The sequence below is a fragment of the Pelobates fuscus genome, chromosome 1 (genome assembly GCF_036172605.1).
Source record: "Pelobates fuscus isolate aPelFus1 chromosome 1, aPelFus1.pri, whole genome shotgun sequence".
NCBI lineage: Eukaryota > Metazoa > Chordata > Amphibia > Anura > Pelobatidae > Pelobates > Pelobates fuscus.
Window position 1 is genome coordinate 283,959,078 of NC_086317.1, and position 25,303 is coordinate 283,984,380.

Below are 25,303 nucleotides of genomic sequence, written 5' to 3' on the forward strand. Positions count from 1 at the left end.
GTAAAATGTGTTTACATCAATTAGCTTCCCTTATTATATACCATTACCTATGACCTAATACTGTTATGGCCTTGATCAGCATGTTAATGGCTGCCGATGAGCTGTTAACAATATCGACAAGAACACAATCACTTCAGAGCCACTAAGAGAAAGGGTTCGCACATCTTTAGAACCAGCATGTATGCATTCGGTTCCTCTGGGTCATTTACAATGTGGAGATTTGGATGTATGGTGGCTGAGGAAATGAACATATGGGATGAAATATGCATAAAATGTGAATGGGACATGGATGGCCAGGGAAGGCTGTCATGGCTGCCGGTGTTATGCATAGTTTGGCACAGTAACTTGTTAGAAGAGGTATTGTAAGCATGTGTAGAGTATTGTGGCCATGGGGAAATGGATAACTGATGTTGGGAACATGACTGCAGCGTACATACAGTATCTCACAAAAGTAAGTAAATCCCTCACCTTTTTGTAAATATTTTATTATATCTTTTCATGTGACAAAACTGAAGAAATGGCACTCTGCTACAATGTAATGTAGTAAGTGTACAGCCTGTATAACAGTGTAAATTTGCTGTCCCCTCAAAATAACTCCTCACACAGCCATTAATGTCTAAACCATTGGCAACATTAAGTATATACAAGTATGAGACTTGAGGTAATCATGGGAAGGAAATAATGAACATTTCTTAATTCTGATTTGCCATAATCTTGAGTTTATAGACTAACTAAAAGGGGTTTTCTGGCAATTGCCTTGCGAGGCTGCCGTGGTTATTAAAATGAATTGACCAGGGACATTGCTAGATTCCAAAATTACCAGGGGCTTGAGCCTAAGCAAATTCAGGTCCACCTCTGGATAACTAGAAAGTATTATCCAGAGCAGAAGCAGCAGGAGGGCACCATGGACAGCCATGAACCCTAGTTCACTGTTAAACTCTGAGTAAATAGTTTAATAGTGAACCGAGGTATGGGTCCAGCCATGATAATCCCTTCAAAGAATTGAAGCTGTTTGCATGTAGGCTAGTTATAGTATCCGCTGGTATACGTGTCTAACACATGTTCCCACACAAAGACAATCCTTTCCAGCTACACAAATAGCCACAAATATACACTGTGAGATACACACCAACCAAACCCTAATACACACTGACAGATGCATTACCTCAAGTACACTACCAGGGCACGCACACTGCAAGGCTCACAATGTTAAACACACATACTGGTAAGCACACACTCTACTACACCCACACATTGACAATGCTGTTATTTTTGTCCACCCTCCTTTTTGCTTACCATTTAGCCACAGCAGTGTGGTTTCCTTGGGTTCTAGTGGTAAGTGACCTGGCCAGGTACAGCAGAGGCTACAATGGGCTGCTTTACTGTCATGCCCTTTTATCCGTCTCAGTCAATGCCGGAATGAAGTGATCTGAAATAACAAGTGAATTAAGGGCTTGCCCTCACCGCTCGTTGCAATCGAGTACATATATCTTAATAAGTTACACTTAGACCCTTGTAAGGCCAGCTCAGAGGGGGAGCCTGTTTGGATCTGACAGCATTGCATACTATGCAAAGGCACCTCTCTTGTCAGAGGTTGCCTACCCCTTTCGGTAAGGTCTCCTGGATGTTATGTTGGATCGCATCCCATGCTGTTAAAAGCTAGATCACCATCTTAAATTGTGCAATATTAGCCATCAGTGCCTTAGTCAAATTAATAAATGTAACTAAAAGAACTCCTGGCAGAGAAATGTGAGAGTTGTATTGGTTGAAGACCCTGGTCTAGGAGCATGGAGTGTATCAACTAAGCTTAGAGTTAAGAACTAACAACATCATTTTAAGTTGCATGCAAAAATAGTCATACTTCTCCCTCTTTTTCACAGCTTTACTTATTTGGCCTACAAATTGCAAATCCCTTGTCTAATATGCACAATTCACAGTTTAGGATAAAAAAAAAACCCACTTTATTTTAAACCACTATTACACCGCTAAGGCTTTAAAAGTTGTCACATTGGCAAGCAAGAATAGCAGCTTTGATTTATCACACATCAGTAAAGGGGTTAATCTTATTTGATCCTTAGAGACTGAATGATAATTTGGTTAATTCATTGCTTTGTTCTCTATTTTTCAAAGGGTAGGGCTGGATATAAACTGAATTGCCTGTGTTGATCAAGTCACAGTTGCACTATATCATTAGTGTAGTATATCTAAGACGGAGATTGCACATTTTGCAGCTAAACTAACTTCTGTCACCACTTTTGAAAAGTGTGTGTGTGCGTGTGTGTGTGTGTGTGTGTGCATATTATACAAACACTTTTCAGGTACATCGATCACAATGATTTTTGAAATGCACATGTATGTCATTCAACATGCACAGCACAATAGTCATGTAAGTCAAAACTTATACAAAACCTGGAGGTTGACATTTCTTTTCCTCTGTACATTTTCTGGCATTACAGCCCAGAGCAATGCATTGTTGTTATTTCTTTCTATGATAATATTTTATTTTTTTTTGATCTTTAAAACCAGTCATGTTTCCAGGAAAAACTAAAAACAAAAACTAGTCATTTCCACAGTATGCTGTTTGACGGCAGTGTTTGATTCTCGGAAAACGTGCGTGTTTTTGTTTTCGATTTTGTATACCCTCAAAGGTAGTTGACTATCAAAAGGATCATAAACCTGTGTGATTAAAGGCATAGACACCTAAATATAAATAGCCTTTAAATGAAATAGCACACACGTATAAAATCATATGCATATGGAAATGTTGAGCCTTCCAGTCTTACATCTTACTGCAGGTGTGAAGCTCCACATTTTAGAGAAATGCTTTAATGAGCTGCAGCGACCAGGGTTCTTACACTTTATGGGGTATCAAGCAGTGTGTCAAACTCTGTACAAACCTTTGTACAGTCAAAGGTGGAAGTGCAGTTTCCTCCTCTGGTGTCTGGTAGAAAAGGGGCAGGATTAAAGTTGCAGCATTTTTTACAAATTCTGCAGATATAAAGATCTCTTAACAGTGCCAGATTCAGTGATACAGTCCCAAATTTGTGATCAAAGGGCCTTCTTTATCATAACCTCTGCAAGTAGTAGAATTCCTTTTGGTGCTAGAAGTTGAGCTCACACCCACCGACTGCTGAGTACACACACACACCCACCAACTGCTGAGTACACACACACACAGACTGCCGAGTATACACACACAGACTGCCGAGTATACACACACAGACTGCCGAGTATACACACACAGACTGCCGAGTACACACACACAGACTGCCGAGTACACACACACAGACTGCCGAGTACACACACACAGACTGCCGAGTACACACACAGACTGCCGAGTACACACACAAATATTGGCGAGTACACACACAGAGATTGCCGAGTACACACACACATAGATTGTTGAGCACACACACACAGACTGCTGAATACAGAATCACACAGACTGATGAGTTCATACACCCAAACTGCTGAGTACACACACAGACTGCTGAATACAGACACACACACACTGCTGAGTGCATACACCCAAACTGCTGAGTACACACACATACTGCTGAGTACAGACACACACAGACTGCTGAGTACACACACACACATATTGCTGGGTACGTACACACACACACACACACACACACACACACACCGAGAGAGACTGTTGAGTACACACACACACACACACGCCGCTCTCAAGACACAGCTCCTGCTGCCATGCTTCCATCTCTTTGACCTGCAGCTCCTAATCCTCCCACTCGTCCCATGTGGACTCTATCAGCGGAGAGCGCCGGGACAAGCTGCGACATCCCATCTCAGCCCTCTCCACACAGCCAAGTACCAACAAGTTTTTTTAGTACGGCCCGAGAACACTGCACACCCTGGTGGATGGTGCCGAAATTGCAGAACATTCTCTTCAAAGAATAATACCGGCAATTGTATTACCGTTATTTTTGCAATACTGGCACTGGCCACAGAGCACCAAATACCAGCAGTGCCGATAAAATACCGGCCAGATAGCAACCCTGTAGCATCACAAAACTATTCACTAATGTGTTTAATATGGTCGCATAACTATTAATACGTTTAAATCAGTTATATGGTCGCATAACTCTTCAGTAATATGTTTAAACCTGGAAAAGAGCTACCATGAGCCAGTATGACAAGAGATATGTATAGATAACCTGCAAATTCATGTAGGATCAGTGTAACACCCCTTTGTGTTTGCACAGCTGCTACTGGTATTTTGTCTGAAGTCTTAGTTCATGGGCTTGGTTAAGGTCTCCTGCTATGTAGCTATACAGAACTTAGTAACTTATGTGTAAATGTTTCGTTTTTTTTACTGTTTCATTCCTGAAACATATTGTACCATCTCTAGATTCACCCTTTGTGTAGCGCTTTGTGTATTAGTAAACTTTTTTGTTTTGTTTTTCCTAATTTTACCCTCAAATCCCTGTATGTGATGCCTTTTTGGGATATAACTTTGCAGCTCAGACTATTAATTCCTGTTCTCATTTCACTTTGCAGACTATTTGCCGGTATCACAAGACATAATTTTTATCAACTAGCTCTTAAAGAGGCATAACACATTAACCAGGGGTTTACTGCTGTTCTAAAGGGAGAGAGCGAAGTGGCAGTATTAAAATCTCACCAGCTCTTCTAACATTTTGTATCTACTGGTTGACACTTAAAAACAAAAACAAGATATATATTTTTTTTAATTGTGATTTTTTTTTTCATTTTCTCCATGCTCATCACATCTGTTCACTTTTCATTCTTTCATCCTTTTAAGACACTGGAAAAATAATTTAAACTTGTTTTGTTAATGTTTTGTGGCTGTGATAAGGGAACATAATGCAGAAAAAGAACTTCTCACAACCTTCTTGCTGACTATCAGTATGGCATGATTTGTAGCGGAGATTGTTTTAACAGGCATGCCTGAGCCTTTTCAGACTCTGGCAAAATGATGGATGCAAGAAAAATAACCTTTAAGGTGCTCAGAGTGTTAACGAGTGATGTCCTATCATCAAGCAGTTAGGCGATATAGAAAATCTATGTTATTATCTAAAATGAATGATATCTTTGCACATTAAACATTGACACTGCCACTGCATAATTAGCAGACACATTGGTTTCCTTGTACATGGGCTATAGGAGCTGCCATCATTAAAAGCTTCAGAGACGCATTAAAAATAAAATCTTAACACAGTTTTGTCATTTTGAGAAAGGACTGCACAACTGGTACTTTACCCTATTGCAGTTTAGACTAGCAAAGCCAACTGCATTGCTGAACGGTGAGTCATAATCATAGGCATCTGATGGATGGATCTGAAAACATGTCATTGTGTAAGAGAGCTTTAACTGCTAGTGTGATAGCCTATTATCAAGGTACAAACGCCTTACATGAGTTACTCTGTCAGACTGAACAAGCCACACTAAGGGAATAAATAAAAAGATATTTAACGCTGAGATGTTCTAGACACCTGAGTTCTACCCATAATATCTTCTAAGACCTGCTGTAAGTGACCCCTCTCACTCCCACCACTGTGCCAACCACAGGTGGCTGATTGCTGCACTCATAAATTACGTCTGTCCATGTGCAACATTAATTATGTGGATTACAGCCTGATTCATTTGACCTCTCCTCATCCATGAGCCAGATACAGATGATGGTTATGTCAGTGTGAGCATAGTCTGTAAGACTGCTACGCCTGGATACAGTATATCTGGCTTAATTCGTTAGCATTTCCTCAAAGAAACATTTTAATATTTTTCTTAAGTTTACTTTTTCAACTGGTTTGATTTCTGTGTGATCAATTAATGCATTTTAAGATCATTTTAAATCTTTTTTTTTTTTTTTTTTTTTTTGTTATCCAAGGTTTGCAAGCTGCCAACCTCTTAATTCTTTCACATTTCCCTAGATGATAGTTAGTAACCAATTGAACTGTTTTCATCTGTGACCAGAAAGTGTTCTTTTCAGACATTTTCCCTCACAGGTTCATGTCTAAAATTATGTCAGTATGATATATTTATGGACCAGGTCCAACAATAGTTTAAGGGACACTATAGTTACCAAAAACAACTTTAGCTTAATTAAGCCATTTTGGTGTATAGATTATGTCCCTGCAGTCTCACGGCTCAATTCTCTGACATTTAGGAGTTAAATCAGTTTTTTGTTTATGTAGCCAAAGCCACACCTCCCCTGGCTGTGACTTACACAGCCAGCATGAAAAAAGAAATGGTTTAATTTTCACTCAGACGTAACTTAATTTAAAAGTTTTCATCTCCTTCTCTGTAAATTTAACTTTAATTACACATAGGAGGCTCCTGCAGGGTCTAGCAAGCTATTAGCAGAGCAGAAGATAGGAAATTCTAAATTAAACATGATTTGCAATAAAGGAAGTGTAAACATTAGATTACTCTTTACAGGAAGTGTTTATGATGGCTGTGTAAATCACAGACAGGGGAAGTGTGCCTAGGGCTGCATAAACAACGTTATTTAAGTCCTAAATGGCAGAGAATTGAGCAGAGCAGTGAGACTGCAGGGGTATGATCTATACCCCAAAACTCTTTCATTAAGCTTAAGTTGTTGTGGTGACTACAGTGTCCGTTTAAGCTTGCAACTGCCTCTAATCTTTAAGCGTTGTGGGAAAATATGACTCACAGCTGCTGTGCCATGTTGCATAGATATCAACGCTAATCCAGATGTTTGAGATCATATTGATGAACTGTAGTCTTTTTTGAACCTGAACAACTATGTATATTCTAGTATTAGCATTGGCTGTTTGATCAGCAGTTATATTTATTTAAATATATATATATATATTATACTAGCAGTTTATTTTGAAAACATTTACATTTAAAGTTTGACTTAAACAAAGTGAAACAATATTTTATATTGTTACTATGGCTATTTGAATTATATGTACTTACCTAATTGGACACTACATTTATAGTACTGTTTATTGACCAGTGTTAAAATCTCAGTCCTGTGTCAAAACCAGTACGTTTTCTGCCTGATGGCAGAAGTTGTTTTCTCAGGATATATTATCTACTTTTCAAACAAAGTTAAGCACAAAGACATTATCATCATCACATACACCCTCCGTAAACCCTGGGTATTGTTAATGCTGTATCTGTTAGAGATATCCGTGTGCAGTGGTCAGAACGTGTATATATTGTTCATTTTATACTCCTTTCATTTAATATCGCTAAAATACATCATATACTGTGCTGTGATGCTTATTTAACTTTTCTGCTAGACTGTGCCTTTTAAAACATTGCTCCATCCTGCTTGTGGAAGGTTTGTGAGAAGTACTCTGTACAATGTGTCTCTAACATTATTTATATGCCATTTTTCCCCTCTTTTTTTTTTTTTAATTTTTAATTTTTGTTAAATCACATGCTTTAATATACCAATCACTTGTTTCACTCAGTTGCTTTTCATCCAGTATTTTTTGGGGGGGAAATGGAACTTGCAAAGTACTTTACATTGCAGGGTTGCATGAAGAAGCAGAGAATAGAGCCAACCTCTTAGGCCTCAAATCCTCCCAGGGCTGGGGATTCTATCAAAGGCATAATTAAGTGTTATTTTGCCTTTTAAGCTAGCGATTTATGAGGGATTGTTGTTAAATGCAGGCCCTTTCCATATATCATGTGTTAAATAACACTAAATAGGCCCGTACCGTGAATTAGCAGTACATAACAGCATCTTTATTTAAACGGTTTGCTATTAAAGGGAAACTACCATGAATAATATGTTTGTGTTTTTTTAACGTATGCATGTTTACTTTATGGTCCAGTGCAGAAATGTATGTCTAAGGGCCAGCTAAATTCTATTTACATTTTCTATATGAGCCATCTTTGTCTTACTCATGGTGATGAATATACCATAATTAGGTGCTGCCTCATTATGTTCGTTGCTCTGCTAAATGTGGTTAGTATTCAAGCCTAGAGATGAAAGCCTAAACCAATGTTCTTAGAATAATGCTAGCTTGGTATCGTCACAATCAACTATTTTCAGAACACTAAAAGTCTGGAGAACATTTATTGAGGAGAGGGGACGTGATGAAAATGAAATTCAGCCATCTGAGTAACTTCATAACAGTAAAAAAGTAATAAACATGCCATTTTATAATGACAGCGATCTTCATGAAATTGCACTACTTAAAGATTGTGCCCAAAGACATTGTTTTCTCACTTATGAAATGGTTAACCATGAAAATCATTACAGAAAAATGAAGCCAAGAAAAAAGGCTTGCTTTCCTAGTCACAGGCATTGTTTTTCCAAGTTGGTAAACTCCGTTACTAAAAAGCCAAAATACTTCACGTGTTCTGGTTTTCTTCCCACCTCTATGGACAGTCAGTATTTGACTTATTTTGATTATTCTGCCTGCAGGCTGTTCTGATTGTTTAGGAATGATTTTAATATGTAATATCCAAATGAAATATGCAAATCTAAACTCAATAGTGCTGTTAACCCCTTAAGGACACAACTTCAGAAATCGAAGGGAATCATGACGGAATATTTCCTTCATGTGTCATTAAGGGGTTCATTGGGTAATCATTAGCACACATGTAACTGTTACAAAAATCCACGTGGCAGCTTAAAACACTGTGTCCTAGAATTGTTCTTTATATATGAGGACCAAGGACATTCCACTGATTTCGTATCCAGCACTTTGGCCCCCAAATTCCTCTTTATGTGTACAAGACAGCCATTTATATTAAGTCATCTTTAAGTTTGTCCTGCTGTTATATACTGCTTATTTACTTATTTGGTTGGTTCCATTTTCTTTTGCTTCACATTGTTGCTTTTTATTTGTAAAAAAAAAAAAAAATGCTTTTATTTTTTATTTTGTGTGTGTTTTTTGTTGTTATGGCAGCAGATTGCAAAAGTTTGTCATAATGTGCATGAAACATTTTAGCCATTGTGAATTAACTTGCTTTCCATGTGTACATATTTTATTTTTGTTTTATGTATATATTTTTTTTTAACAACCCTCATTTTTTTGTTCTGTAAAATAACTTGAAATATAACAAAATAAATGGTTTACAACGGTGAAACTTTGTGTCCATCTCTTATAGTGTAGATTTATACATCAAGCATTTTATTGTGTACTGGCAAAGAACACTCCCAAATCTATACATCCCAACACAGTCAAAAATATCGATCCATACCTCTTAACATATAATATTGCCAAAAGAGAAATACTTTTGGTTTGGCTATGTGGCTGGGGGGGGGGGGGGGGGGGGGTAATATTCTTCTATACCATGTTAGGTGGCATTGTGACCAACAAATAACTAATTGTGTAACTTGATTATTAATTATCACTCCTAAATAAGGACACATGGGAGCTATGCAGGATTTAAAAAAAAAAATCCTTAGACATTTTGAGATCTGTGGAATATCAAGCATTTAAAATACAAGTTCTCACAACGTTTATCACTACAGTGAGGCTTGTCAGAAATTCAACGTAAAATTCAAATTTATGGCCAATTTAGCTGAATTTTTAAAAATTGCTGTTTCCAGTTTGTTTTTTTTATTTAATCTAAAATTCAAATTCACTTTAAATTCCCAAGAATTCTTACTTTAATAAATCTCTTGGTCACTATTTTGATGACTGCATTGTCATAACATTAAAGAACATGGAGTTCCTAGTTTAAAGAAAGCCTGGCTCTATGTCTGTGCCACAATAACAATGTTAAATCACTTTGATCAGGAGGTGTTCAAGAAAAGGAACGTTCAGAGCAGTTCAGTAAATACTCTTCCAATCTTTCCAGTGCCAAGACCATCATTGCCAAAAGTAATGCATTCAGGTGCAAGGTAAAGAACAATTGATTGCATTTCATGGACTGATAGAGGGACAGGTTGTAATTTCTGGAGTTGTTTGAGAGTATAGATTCAGACTTTCTGTTACATTGCAGTGTCTAGTCTCCTTACCCATACAATGCATCTGTGATTATGTGGAAATAAGCAAATGTAAACTATTGGTGTGTGTACTCCAGTAATGGCTAACTCCATCAGCACAGAAGTCCATTAACTACTTTTCACATTACACTATGCCAACCAAATTATGTATTGCCAAGGCTGGATCTATATAATAGGCAATGGAGTTCAGACATCTGGAATGTTATGATTATCTATCACTGGGTTGCCTTACACTGATCTATATGGTATGGATACTAGAACTCAGTAATGTTGTTACAAAATGTGTTCATAGAGAAATGAATGGATAAATATATTATATTTGTGTACGGGATTATGGAAGGGGCGCACATTATAGTGTGTGTAGTTTTTAATATATAAGAGTCGGTTGAGGTGTGCCGAAACCGACGTGAGGTTAGGCCTGCAAAAAGAGGGCCCACCCAGATATAATGATATATAAAAAGGGTGTGGTGGGAGGGAATTTCCGAAATCGTCGAAGACAGGTGAGTAAGGGGTTTGCTGGGTTTAAATAGGCTTAAAATCCCTCCCACAACTTCAGGCATACGCCTTCTATATATTTGTTTTCATTTCTACACAGTTTGACCACCGTATTGACCCCAGAGTATATTCCACAAGTCATTTAAATCAGACTTTATTTTCATTATTGAATAAAGTGACAAGTAACAAATGGCGCTTAAAAAAATGTCCCAAAAAAATCCTTATACAATGTGCAAATTGTGCAAAAAAGCAGAACCTAAAAGTGCAAATAGCCTTAAATATATACTCCGATACAATAAAAAACAGATATAGGTGCGCTGTATATGTATATGCACTACACCCACAGATTCCAAAATGTAGCAGTCGCAGCATGGATGTATTTAAGGGTATTGCAGAGTGCCACTTCTCATTCTTGCTGTGATTGATTGAATCTACAGTTTATTTCTGTAAAATAAAACAAATCCACTGTTTCACCTCAACAATTACCTTTGTCCATGGCACATAAACTGCTTCCCTATTGAACTGCCATCCACATTAAATCTGCTAGAGTGCACTTAATTATCATACGTCTAATCCTCCAGCTTTTGTTTTCAGCCGTGAACCAAATCTATGCAGAATGCACACATGGAATAAAATGGACAGACATTAAGCTAAGTTGGATATGTGATAACATTTTCCTGATCCTGATTTCTAACCACCCGAACAAGATAACCAATAGAACTTTGGTTCTAAAACCAGTCCACAAATGGATAAGTCTGAGATCCTGGGTCATGATTGGTTCCTGAAGATTAGTTTGAGAATCTCTGTTCTGTAGAAACAAGCAGGAACCCATTATCAAAATGAGTGACTCTTACCATTTTTCTATTAGTCATCTTCTTCAGCTGTAAATATTCATTCATTTTTTATTTAATATCCACAACAAGAACTATATGGCAATGCTGTTATGGGAAGCTATTCACTTTTAAGAAGGCTTTCAATCACGTTGTTTTTAGCCACTCAACCTTTTCCTTCCATCCATATGATGTCTAGGAACACGATTCTTATAGTTCTACGATAATTGTAGACCATTTTCTGGGAAGAGATATTTTTTTTTCACTAAGCTTAAAAGCCTGCTTGAAGCACAAAGTAATTTATAATTAAAATTATAAAGAGCAGTACGGGATAGATAAAGTTAATGGATGGACAACTGTAATGTTTGGCAAACTTACATTCTGTGCTTTGTTTGTAAACATAAAGCATACATAATTTTGAATGTGTAACTGCAGCCATATTAGATATTTTTAAATAAATTCTTATAGGTCATAGATTAATTTGTTTCCAATTCAGTAGCTGTTCGAAATGCATATTGTAGTAGGGAGAATCTTTGCACGTCTCAAAATTGTTATAGATATAGCAGCTTTTAAAGCATATCTTGTTAGTAATATTTGCCATGATAAAATAGGTGTACAATGATGGGGCAAATTGATTTGGAGCAATCATGGAATTGATTTTTGATTGTTCCACGCTTAACATTTTGCTCCGACACGTGCTCATTTTCCCTTGTGTCCCCATATTTTTGCCACTAGACGATTAAAACTAATAGGTGAGTCTTTGATTAGTTTTATGGATAATTTTTATTTTTTGCATGTTCTGGAATGTTTGATAATATGGAGCAAAATATGCATAATTTATAGTATACCTAAAATATACCTGAATGGACACAATGCACAATAATTAATGTTTGTATTGGCATGGAGGTAGGAAGTAGGCAATGTAAAATAAGCATAAGGAATGAGAAAATGAAGGGTATGGCTAACCTCATCACATACATAGATTGGCAAAAGAACTGTACCCTGGTGTTTACAGACCTTTGACTCGCCCCTAAACTGCATGACTTTATACTATATTTAAACGTACAAAACTTTTTATTGTTAAAATGATCTCAGATGTAGATAACTAATTTGGCCTTGTATCGTTGCATAAACTTTGTGTTTAGTTTTAAATTTTAAAAATATGCGGGGAAAATACAATATTCATGTATAAAATATAAAATAAAATGAATACTACAAAATTGTAAAGAAAATTGTGAAAAATGACCCCTGAGTAAAGCTTAAACACACCCATCTACAATTTGCCATTTAAAAAAAAAAACTGCAATGGGCAGGCTATTAAATATCAAATATGAATATCAAATTCATCTATCAAAATTCTGTCTACAAAAATTGAAATAGTCATGTTAAACAACTTTAGCTTAATGAAGCAATTTTGGTGTAAAGTATAGCTCATTGCTCTGCAATCTCACTGCTCAATGCACTGCTATTTAGGTGTTAAATCACTTTTGTTTCTGTATGCAGCCTTAGCCACACCTCCACTGGTTGTGACTGACGCAGCCTGTATGAAAACAACATTGTTTAATTTTTTATCAGCTGTAACTTACATTAGAAGTTTGTATCTCCTGCTCTGTAAATTTAATTTTAATCTCGCACAGAAGCCTCCTGCAGGGTGAAGCATGCTACTTACAGGGCAGGAGATAAGAAATTTGAACTAAACAGAATTTGCAATAAAGGAAATGTAAACATTAGATGACTCTTAATAGGAAGTATTTCGGAAAGTTGTGTAAGTCACATGCAGGGAGGTGTGCCATAGTGGCCTAAACAAATTGATGTAACTCCTAAATGGCAGATGAGCAGTGAGACCCATGGGCATAATCTATACACCAAAACTGCTTCATTAAGCTAAAGTTGTGTTGGTGACTATAGTGTCACTTTAAGTATTCTGTAAGTCAGGACAATTTAATTTCTTTTGAATTACTTTTCTTTAGCTGCACTAGTTATGTACATATTATTATTACCAAAACTGTGTGGAGGTGGACTGTTTTTTCCCATTCCATTTTTGTATTTTTTTTGTTATAAATGGGAATTTATATATGTATATGTCCCACCAAATTAAATGTTTTTTTTGTCAAAATACCATATATAATATGTGTTGGCTCATTAAATTGATAATTACAATTGAACACACACAAATGACGAAATATCTTGTGTCCTTAAAGGAGCACTATAGTGCCAGGAAAATAAACTCTTTTTCCTGGCACTATAGGGTTATTTGGTGCCCCCCCACCCGCTGGACTGAAGGGGTTAAAACCCCTTCAACCACTTACCTTAATCCAACGCCGAGCTCCCATGGGCCTGGTGACCTCTCCTCCCCCTGCCAGCATCTGCTCCGAATGTGCATGCACGTCCAGAGCCGCGCGCGCGCATTCAAACCCCCCATAGGAAAGCTTTACTCAATGCTTTCCTATGGACGTCAGCATCATCTCAGTGTGATTTTCACAGTGAGAATCGCGGAAGCTGACCTCTAGTGGCTGTCAGGTAGACAGGCACTAGAGGCTGGATTAACCCTCAGTGAAACATAGCAGTTTCTCCGAAACTGCTATGTTTTCAGCTGCAGGGTTAAAACCAGGGGGACCTGGCACCCAGACCACTTAATTGAGCTGAAGTGGTCTGGATGCCTATAGTGGTCCTTTAGGTACAGAACACGCAAACTCAAGCTGTGTCCTTGTAAGGTTAAAGCCTTCACAGTTCAGATTATGATCATAGCAAAGAATCCCATTGCTCCATAAGGGGTTAAAGGATCACTATAGGGTCAGGAACACAAACATGCAATCCTGACCCGATAGTGAAAACCCACCATTTAGGTGGCTTGCCCACCACTTAGCCCTCTCGAATGGGTTAAAACTCACCTTATTTTCAGCTCTCCACGAGTCTGCCAGCGCTGACCCCGCCCCCTTGGTGACATTATAAAAATTGCAGATTTTTAGCCAATCCAATGCTTTCCCATGGGGAAAGCATTGGATTGGGATTGTCTAAAATAGCCAAGGGGACGGGGCTGCTTACTGTGCAGCACTGAGCCAGGAAGCCCCTCCAGTGGCCATCTAAGGAGTGGCCACTTGGAGGTGTCCCTAGGGGCAATGTAAACACTGCCTTTTCTCTGAAAAGGCAGTGTTTACATGAAAATGCCTGAAGGGAGCTATTATACTCACCAGAACAACTACATTAAGCTGTAGTTGTTCTGGTGACTATAGTGTCCCTTTAAATGATGGGTTATATATAAAGAACTCGGAACTCAGTATTTCCAGACTAACATAATAAATTTAGAACATTTCTAGTGAAGTAAAATTAATGATGTTATGTTATGTTATGGTTGGGATTTTATAGGAACAGACATGATAAAATAATTTTCTAGTGCATTATGTGTTGGCTGCAAACTATGTTAAAATAAATATTTATTGTATTTTCAATGCTATATACGAAGGAGCACTTGTAATCTGTTTTATGTCCAAATGTACTTACTACAAGTGCCGTTCAGAAAGTACTGTTTGTATGTTTTGGTCAGATCTGTTTATATAGCTCTCATGCCTATGGTATTAAAAAGTATCACATGTATTTTAGAATAAATAACCAATAATTAAATAATTTTTTCTAAAGTAATACTGCTCAGAGTGTAATTGTTCGAATGCTGATGTATACCATATAGAAGAACATAAACAAAAGTTATTGCCATAAATTAATATGGTAGAAGGGTTAATAACCAAGGAGTAACTTAAAATAAATATTAATTATATAAAGTATAAATATTACATGGGAATAGACAGTGCATGGCTTTTTATCGAGACTATTGTTTTCTCCTATTCCTTGAATTAAATGCTTCAAAATTAAGTTGCAGGTTACCAAATAGGTTACTCATAAAAGCCAAAGAAGGACTCAAAAGAATCAATATACCATCATTACCAACAATAAAGAGAAAATAAATCCCAGCAATCGAACTTAATATTAGAGGACATTTATAAGAAAGTCTTGTTGAACATAAGACCAGCCTGATTTGACAAATCCTAAGAACGTGGAATTTGATTCTTTAATCGAGTAAGCTAGGCATTGGTGATAGATAGAAAAACGAGGCCTTAAGCAATTTTTGAGGCAAATGGATCCATAAGAAAGATCAGGCTATGAGGTGCACAAAGTGATGATCTGGCAAAATGTTAGCTCTTTAAGAATGTTTGTCAAGTTGGACAGTGTCTTAGGAAAGCATTGCCAGGTTTGTGATATAGGTAGAATGATAAGGAACGACACTTTTGAGGTATTGTTTTTGCATTTATAATGGTGGGGATCCCTTTAAGGTCAACGTTAGACACCCCTCTGCATATTGAATTTATAGTATGCATAAAGACATTAGGAATCTCAGTGAGTCAGTTGTATATCTAGGCAAACTGTTTTCATTCTGAGAACCACAATATTGTCTAAAAGTCCCATTTTGAACCTGTGTTTTAACCCACAAGGGTATCATTAATGGATCTTGCCTTATTCCACCACTGAAGAGTTGTACATGAATAGTGAGATGGAAGAGCTATACAGTTTTTCACATTGTGCGGTTTGCCATTTTCAAGACAAGAATAACAGGAAATGTGAAAGAGTTTTATAGTATGTTTTGACACAGCAAGTGTAACAGAGCTCACCTACGTATTCACTGGTTTTATCGTAAACCATAGTTTACATCGCCTGTTACTATTAATCGATTTCACTGCGCTATGTCCTCCAGATTTTTTGCCATTAGCTGGTTGGTAGCGACAGAGCAATTTTTATTTGAGTGTTCTTTAATCACGTCTGGTAGATATAAGCCTCGTATTAAACATGATCGCTCATCAAAGATACTAAAAGTTGCTATTATAAACTGTTGAAAAGGGGCAAAATTAGAGCTTGTATAAACCCCAACATTTTTTATGCAACCAATATCAGCAGGCTGACTATAGGAATCATTGTTCTGTAGAGGCACACTGAAGTCACCATAGTCTAGGTAGAATACATTTGTGGTCTCATATAATTATTATTGACTTCATAACATCCTAGAACTCAGACTTGCCTAGCTCTGCATACATGATGTGCCGTATAATCAATTTCCAAAGAATGGGTTTAAAATCATTTAGAAATAGTGAGTTTACGAAATGTAGGCACTTTGATGTAATTACATGACTTTTTGTGCACTTTGTATGGAGTTATAGAAGTAAACATTCTGCCCATTTTTCTTTTATATTGAATTGCATTTAACTACCCCATCCATTTACTTAGGAGCAAAAATAACACCACACTGCTATGTACCATACTGTAGTTTAAAGGATCACTATAGGCACCCAGACTACTTCAGCTTAATGAAGTGGTCTGGGTGCCAGGTCCAGCTAGGTTTAACCCTTTTTGCTGTAAACATAGCAGTTTCAGAGAAACTGCTATGTTTACAAATGGGTTAATCCAGCTTCTAGTGGCTGTCTCATTGACAGCCGCTAGAGGCGCTTCCGTGCTTCTCACTGTGATTTTCACAGTGAGAAGACGCCAGCGTCCATAGGAAAGCATTGAGGATGCTTTTCTATGGACTGGCTAAATGTGTGCGCGGCTCTTGCCACGCATGCGCATTCAGCCGATGACGGAAGAAGAGGGAGGAGAGTCCCCAGCGCCGAGGGAGCCCGGCACTGGAAAAAAGGTAAGCGATTATCCCCTTCCTCCCCCTTCAGCGGGTGGGGGCACCCTCAGGGCACTATAGTGCCAGGAAAACGAGTATGTGTTCCTGGCACTATAGTGGTCCTTTAAAGCATATAGTGTATTTTCACAGCTCATAGATGAAGAGCAAGATTTCTGATATATTAGTATGTCATAACTTCACTTCACGTTGTTTCCCTACACTCAAGGCAGGATGAAGCAACTGTTTCATAAAGCTATCACTTCTAGATTGCCAGTTATAATTACACCTGAACAATCTGTATTGATGTGAATTCACAGCTTACCATAAGGGGCCACGAAGTGACAGCTTTGTAGCTTGACTCTGGAGTATAGAACGTCTGATGTGGAGAGCTGAGCAGTGCGCACAGCCTGATCCCTGGCAATATGCAGCTAAGAGGCTTTTAAAAATGTTACAAGAGTTTTCTCACTATCAACACAGCTGGTGCTATGTAAAACCATTGCAATATTTCCATAAAATCATTCTGTAGATCACTCCCTGATGGTCTGTAATGAAAACAATAACCATTAAAAGCAGCTTTTCATGTTCGGGAGAAAAAAAATCCCCCTCTGAACTACGGAATATGAACATATAATTCCAAATAAAGAACTGCAGCATTTCTTCATGTAAGCTGTAATATATGGGTGCATCAAAGCACAGCTCTTTTTGTGCTATACGGCTAAGTTCCTGTCATTTTATTCATTATGTATTCATCAATAAAAGTAAGAAATTGCTAGTTGTTTATTTTACCATCAGCGAATTAAACTGATTTTATATTTTAAAGGATCAGCGTAAACAGCATAACAACTTTGCATCACTGGAAATGTTATGGTGAAGAAAGTACCTAGCACTTGCTTTCCCTTCTGAGAGTGGCTTTAAACAGCAACAATTTATAAAAAATTGTTGCAGCTATAAGCCAGACTCCCCTGGCTTTGACACAGCAACAGGAAGCTTTCACTGTGTCGATTATGCCCACCTTGATAGGACCCCACGCACAATTTAAAGGATCACTATAGCGTCAGGAACACAAACATGTATTCCTGACCCTATAGTGTTAAAACCACCATCTAGCCCCCCTGGGCCCCTCATGCCTCCATAAATATAGCAAAATCTTACTGTTTTCAAGCAAGAAGCTTGCCTCAAAAACACAAGCAATCTGCTGACATCAGCAGAAGTGGTAACCTGATCCAATCACTATGCTTCCCCATAGGATTGGCTGAGACTGACAAAGAAGCAGTCCAGGGGCAGAGCCAGCATGATTTAAACACAGCCCTGGCTAATCAGCATCTCCTCATAGAGATGAATTGAATCAATGAATCTCTATGAGGAAAGTTCAGTGTCTGCATGCAGAGGGAGGAGATACTTAATGTTTGGATGCATTTTAGGCAGCCATGACCTAGGAAGGATCTCTGACAGCTATCTGAGGAGTGGCCAGTGAAGTTATCACTAGGCTGCAATGTAAACACTACATTTTCCCTGAAAAGACAGTGTTTGCAGCAAAAAGCCTGACGTTAATGGTTCTACTCACCAGAACAAATTCAATAAGTTGTAGTTGTTCTGGTGACTATAGTATCCCTTTAAAATACTCTCTTTACACTTGGGGAAAACCTAACTGTGACTGCACACATACATGTAATGCGACTTGTCGGGTCACAGCAAGTCAGTGAACGTGGCTGTTTATAAACAGATAGCAGCCACGATATGCTATCAGTTTATTGAGTAGTTCCATTCATCCTGTGTGATGAATGTATCTCAAGTTAGGGATAAACCACATATTCCATAAGACCCCTCTGCCCCCCTGTTGCCACAAAAGTTCTTAGAGAAAGGGAGAAGGTGTCGATTTTCTATAAACCTGTGTGGGGCATTTTCTTATTAAAGGGCCTGAGACATTTATGCAAGATGTGCTATGCATGAATAGTAAAACGTATGGGTTTTCTGTCATCGAAAAACCCCATTTGGAACTACTTCCGCAATGGAAGCCCCAGTTGGGCTCAATTAATGCATTTACTTTGCAGGGATTGATGTAAAACCTAGAGGTCTCCCAGTGTTACCAGCCCACATTTTTTGTAGACTGACCCTTTAATCAAAGTTAGGTTAGAAAATTACAGGAGGAATACATAGTGTTTTCATGTCACCAAGCTTGCAATGTGACATACTCTTTTTACACAGCTTAGCAATGCAATATCTAAATAATATTCTCCTACATTATTATCTACATAGTACAGAATTTGTACTGTGTAGAAAACATCACCCTCCCCTCCCGTGATAACATAAAATATAATATTAAATATATATAAGAATAAACTATAAGTATTACGCAGTCATTATTAGGTGTTCTTCATATTTGAGATTTGTGGAGAAATACCATACATTAAATCCCCCATGTGGAAAAGGAAAAAAATCAGATATACTAGCTAAATACAATCAAGGCCTAAGCACTCTCTGTTAGAGATACGAAGCGTCTCAAGGGACCTTCTGTTATACCTGGTAGGGATGTAAAAAGATCACAAAGTCATTGGAGGATATCTTTGGAACCTCATGTAACCTTACAAATACTATTCTGCATCCTACAATTGAGTAGGAAAGATTATTTATAGACTTAGATCATTTAAATATAACAACGAAGTGCTAATTATAGGGCAAAGTATAGAAATCTATAGCAATCTAACAAATTGTGGGTTTTTTTTCTCTCCTCTTATTATTAAATACCCCTAAAAAGGAGATTCAAATATATTCTATGATTAAATATGCCCTACTACCAGTTGATTAACCCCTTAAGGACCAAACGTCTGGAATAAAAGGGAATCATGACGTGTCAGACATGTCGTGTCCTTAAGGGGTTAAAAAAGTATTCTTTCTGGAGTAAATGGAACCATATTCACATATAATAAGCTATGTAAATACTGTATATATGTTGAAAGCATGTTAGATATGATAACCACGAATATCAAATTTTATTTTGATTTATGTACCACTATATGTATAAACTACTTGTTTAGTGTTTTATGTTCATGTAATGAAAAATGTATAAAAAAAAAAAATATATATATATATATATAATTTTAAAAATCTTGAAACCACATATTAAAAAAACAACAAAATCAAAACTTAGTACTTGGGAGTTTAGGAGGGAGGGGTAGGAAGGGAGCTGTGACTTAATGTATGTAAAAAAAATAAAGCTTACATTAGGCCAAAATGCTCTAAAATACATATAGACTGTGTTGGTGCCTGTATTTACTTACATGTATTTAGATTTACTTACCTGAACTTGTCCCTTATGAGTGGGGCTGCATGGAGACGCTGAATTTTCCTCATAGAGATGCATTGATCAAATGCATCTCTATGAGGAGGTCTTGATTGGCCAAAATGGCATTTGGCCCCGCCCCCATGCTGATTTTAGCCAGTCCAATGGGAAAGCATTGGATTGGCTAAAAATCTGCCATTTTGATTATGTCACAAAGGGGGCGGAGCCAGTGCCGGCAGACCCGCGTGGCGCTGGAAATAAGGTGAGTTTTAAACTTTTATTGGGGGGTTGATGGGGGGCAAGGCACTAAATGGTGGTTTTAGCACTACAGGTCAGGAATACATGTTTGTGTTCCTGACCCTATAGTGATCCTTTAATAAAGATTCTATCTTTATGAAATACTCATTTTTCAGGAGGCGTGACAGTGCCACTTTTAAAGAAAATGTTTGAAGGGACACTGTAGGGTCAGGACCACAGATATGTATTCCTGACCCTATAGTGTTAAATCACCATCTATCCCTCCTGCCCTCTTTACCTCCTTAAATATAGTAAAAGCCTTACCTTTATTCCAGTCTTCTGGTGCTGACTGTGCCCTTGTTCTGCCTGCATCAGAAGTGTTGATCTCAGACAATCACAATGCTTGCCCATAGGAAAGCATTGGATGAGCGTGTAAAGGAGGCAGATCAGGGGCAGAGCCAGCACAAGCCAAACACAGCACTGGCCAATCAGCATCTCCTCATAGAGCTGCATTGAGTCAGTGCATATCTATGAGGAAAGTTCAGGGTCTCCATGCAGAGGGTGGAGACATTGAATGCTGAATGTCAGCACTGCACAGTGTGCAGCACTGCCCCAGGAAGCACCTCTAGTAGCCATCTGAGGAGTGGCCAGTGGAGTTATCCCTAGACTATAATGTAAACACTGCATTTTCTCTGAAAACGCCGCAACACTGCAAAAAGCCTGAAGGGAATCATTATACTCACCAGAACAAATACAAAAAGGTGTAGTTGTTCTGGTGACTATGGTGTCCCTTTAAAGTCTGCATAATGTAATAGCTGACACTTGTACCCACAAAAGTAAAAATTAAAATTTGTTAACAGACTTGTTTTAAATGTTCTCTGGAGATATTACCGTAATTCCTATTCGGTGTGCCTATACTGCATATGGTTTTAAGATTTTACACACATTTCACAGCTATATGCTTGATTATATTTACTGGAAATTCCTAGGATTTTGAGCAATTGGAAACTATAAATTGTAAAACTATATATTAAAAACAGATAACTTTTAATGTTTTTTACCCGTGTTAGAGAGGTGTTCCCCATCACGTCTTCCCCTGTAGAATGATCATAAAATGATGTATTACATTGATAGCAATACGTTTGAACAAGCAAGTAGTAAGGTACAGAAACTTACAGAGGACCATAAAGAGTTAAACATTTAAGATGTCACAATGCAAAACACTTAACTGGGACACTATCTGGTAGTGCATTTCTTTTTCTTTCACCTTTAAATGGCAAAATTGCCTGCTGTTATCCTTAGAACATCAATTCAAAGGTTAATTGCACTCAATTTATTGCTCGTTAGCCCAAACACACCTACAGGTCTGCTCAGTTCTTGATAGATTGCAACGTTCTCAGGAAATAATATTGTGTAACCCCCTTCAGCCTCATTAAATAAAATATTGAGCTATTAAATAGAATCCAGGGACAGGCATTTGGCCTTGGCAGAACAGAGGGGTTTGTATAGAAACTGTGATGTAATAGCGCACAGATGTTAAGAATAGTTCTTTTTCACTTTACCCAATGTTACTCTTTTGCAGTATAAACTTTCAGCAGGGGTTTATACATTAAGTTAGTCCATGTGAAGAAAACTGCATAAATATACAAAAGCAACACTTACGACCTGCTGTGACTCAAATTTGTGAGGTCCCAGATATTCGCATTTGCCTGTGTGTGTATGTATATGAAGTAAAGCACACACTCTAATCCCCTTAGCTAGCTCAAATGTAGTAAAAATATAGTGTGGGTCAATATGGTGACCTCTGTGAAGGTTACCTTGGTGACAAAAATCAGTTTTCCTTTTAACAGCAATACTTGCAATTGGTAGAGCCTGGTTTATTTTGGTGCAAAACAAAAGTCAGATGTACAAGTTTGTAATGGATATCCACTCCCAAGCAGCAGTGACCACCATTCCCCTGAGCTGAATTAAAGAAAACACTCAGAACACCACAACCATTACTCCAAGTTGTGTTGGTTATGGTGCTTGGGGTGTACCTGTAGTGGCAGGAATTGAAATAGCAGTTCCCCAGCTATATAACTGCCACAAATCTATAACATTAAGTCCTACCCATTACCCCTCACACACTAACTGTGTCCTACAATTATTATGTGATATAATAATGGTAAAATGTGAGATAGAAAGCCAAATGCTATCTCGACGTTCCAAAGACATATGTAAGTAGACATTTATAATATAATCTCTCCAGAATATAATGTGTTTGTGTGTTTATAATATGTGAACTCATATGTATACATATCACATTTCTTCATATGATCTATAATCTCTGTCCAAATCTGGAACCTCTCGATCTGTTATGCTAGGAAGACTGCCTTTGACAGCAGCACAGTGAACTGGGTTATACCTCTGTATATTTTCCTGACACATCTTCCCAAAAAAAAAACAGTTTCAAATGAGTACTGAAGAATGGCTGCATCACCCAGAAATGGAAAGTGCCAATTTTGTAATTAGCAGTTGTCAGCCACTAATCGCTCTAGCAGAAGAATTATTGATTGTAATAACATCTGACTGCAAATGGGCAGCGTGCCTGAGTGAATGGCATCAGAATCCTCTCTTGCATAGAAAGCTTTCCTTAGTTAAACCCAGCCTTATCTGCTGTGCATTTATTTGCTGACTCCAGAGAGCAGCTCCTGGTTCAAACCAGTTAGGTGTTAAATGAAGTCTCTTCATGCATGGTGGGCGATGTCTTGAGTTCGCTAATTTCCTAACCTAGTAAAATAGATTTTAATAAGCTCCATGGAACACAGCGTTTAAAGACAAAGAAAACGGATTAATGCAGCTGTCACAATAAGGCGCTACAGACATTCAAGCAGGTGGATGAAATGTTAATAGAATTGGTTTGTTGCTTGGAAAATAGCGTTATTTGCGTTCAAGTTGCTAAATAACTTAATGCTTTAAGGATCTCTGAGGTTTATTTTTCATTCAAACCCTTCCAGTTAGAATACTAGATTTGCAGATATATATTTTTTTGCGCAGGTTTTGTTTCCTATAGTTTCCCCCGCTGCCTGGATCTGTTTAGTATACAGACCGTCTTTCTGCCATGGCATAGATTTTGTTAATCAGGGAAACATAAATGGTTTTCTGTCATTTCTGTTCTTTTCTTCGACTTGAAGCTTCCTCGGATATCACCAGAGTAATTCTGGGAAAATGAATAAGCACTGAAGAGTGACATCGTTCTCAATGTGCCTGTGTGGAACTAAAGATTATGTACCTAGCAGGGCAATAAGCACTCATTTGTTAGGTATGAATGCCTCACTGTTATTTACAACATGACTACAACATTATCCTCAGGTGCACATTGGCAAATATGACACCATTATGCAGATTTCAGCATTTGAAATCCATCTCGTATTTTGGAATTGATTGTATTGAGTACGTCTTGCTAGAATCAAATATCATTTTTCATAAAGTTCAGCTTATGTTTTTGAGTGCGCACAGTGTCGTTGCTTTAAATAAATGTGGATTTAAGTAACACAACGAATCCACGTAATTGTAAAGCCAATAACTGTTTTTTGGAATTTTTTTTATTTATTTTTTTTGGAGGGGGAGTTGGTTGACTGTTTAGTTTTTTTCAGTTTTCCCGAATCTTTTTAAATTACCTTTTTAGTTGCAGCACTGTCTATTGTCATACAGCCCTGTCAAAGGATATCACTAAGCAATCTCTACATAGATACGATACATATCACTTCTCAGTTGGTAGTTCTGATTTATTCTGACATTTTGTTTATCGGATTTTTCTTTGGAGAAATAAGCCCACAGAGAACTTTTTGAGCTGGGCTTTCTTCTTTGGGGAATTGTTTTCTGTGAAACAAAACTGAGCGTATTTTCCGTAGAGATGTGCAATTTCTTATACACTGCAGACCTTCCAGCAATATAGGGCTCACTTTCTGTATTAGATGTCATTTCATAACATGCTATATGATGATTGCAGGTTACAGTTATTTTTTAGCCCGAACGTGATCTAATATTGCATTCCTTGTAATTTGTTTCTGTGAACGCAAGTAAATATTACTAATGTTCATCCCTGTAAATGGGAAGGGCAAGGGTTGTTAGCTGGTCTTTGATAGCGCATTTAAAATTGTTTTCAAAGTACAGTGTTAATTGCTCTTTTCAGATAAAAAATCTAGCTTTAAATTATATGTTGTTTTGAGATGGGAACTGGGGCCTGTTGATATTCTTTCGAAAGAAAACGAAAATGGTTTCTCAGCTAACAGGCCAGGTCCACTTTTTATATACATTACGGTAATCTCATGTTCTAGTCGAGATGGTATCGTTTGGACATATTATTAAAACAACACAGAAATAGGATGTATAATATAATACACTTACGTAAAACCTCAAGTTTGAGTGCTTCTCTATGAGATGGAGCATTTAAAGTGGGCGAGGCAGGAACGTGCAACTAAGGACTTTTTAGAAAGGTGTCAATTTCTCTTGAAATCTGCACTTTTATCAAATAAAGCAGAGATAACCTTCAGTTAATCCCTAAAATACTTTAGGATGTTTAGGAGACTGGAGTGTTTATTTAATGTAGTTAAAGTGATAGAAACAACTATAGGCATCCATCTTTATAGGGACCACAGCTTCCACAAACCTTTTACACCATTTTGTAATGTGTATGGTTGGGTAAGGTTCACAGGTATAGCAGTTTTGTAGCCAGTTTTGAATGCCATGTTTGCCACCTATTATCTGAGGTGATAAATGAGCCCTAATAAACATCTAACATACCACTCTCACCTTCTCTGTTAAGACTAAATGATGATACACAATCATGAGATTCCTTTCCTTGTGTTAAATTTTTATGCTAAATACATTACACCAGG

The 25,303-nt window shown here is 37.6% G+C and overlaps 1 protein-coding gene across 8 annotated transcripts in view; it reads left to right on the forward strand.

Moving 5' to 3' along the window:
* MSI2 (musashi RNA binding protein 2) overlaps positions 1-25,303 on the forward strand; it is a 547,507-nt gene that overhangs the window by 433,947 nt on the left and 88,257 nt on the right. Inside the window, exon 11 of one of the 8 annotated variants that reach the window (XM_063457461.1) lies at positions 4,522-5,762. The exons of the other annotated variants lie outside the window; for them this stretch is intronic. Within the exon in view, the coding sequence (XP_063313531.1) occupies positions 4,522-4,562 (41 nt within the window). The 3' untranslated portion in view covers positions 4,563-5,762. Of the gene's footprint in view, positions 1-4,521; positions 5,763-25,303 lie in introns of those variants that run through there. 8 annotated transcript variants of the gene reach the window in all.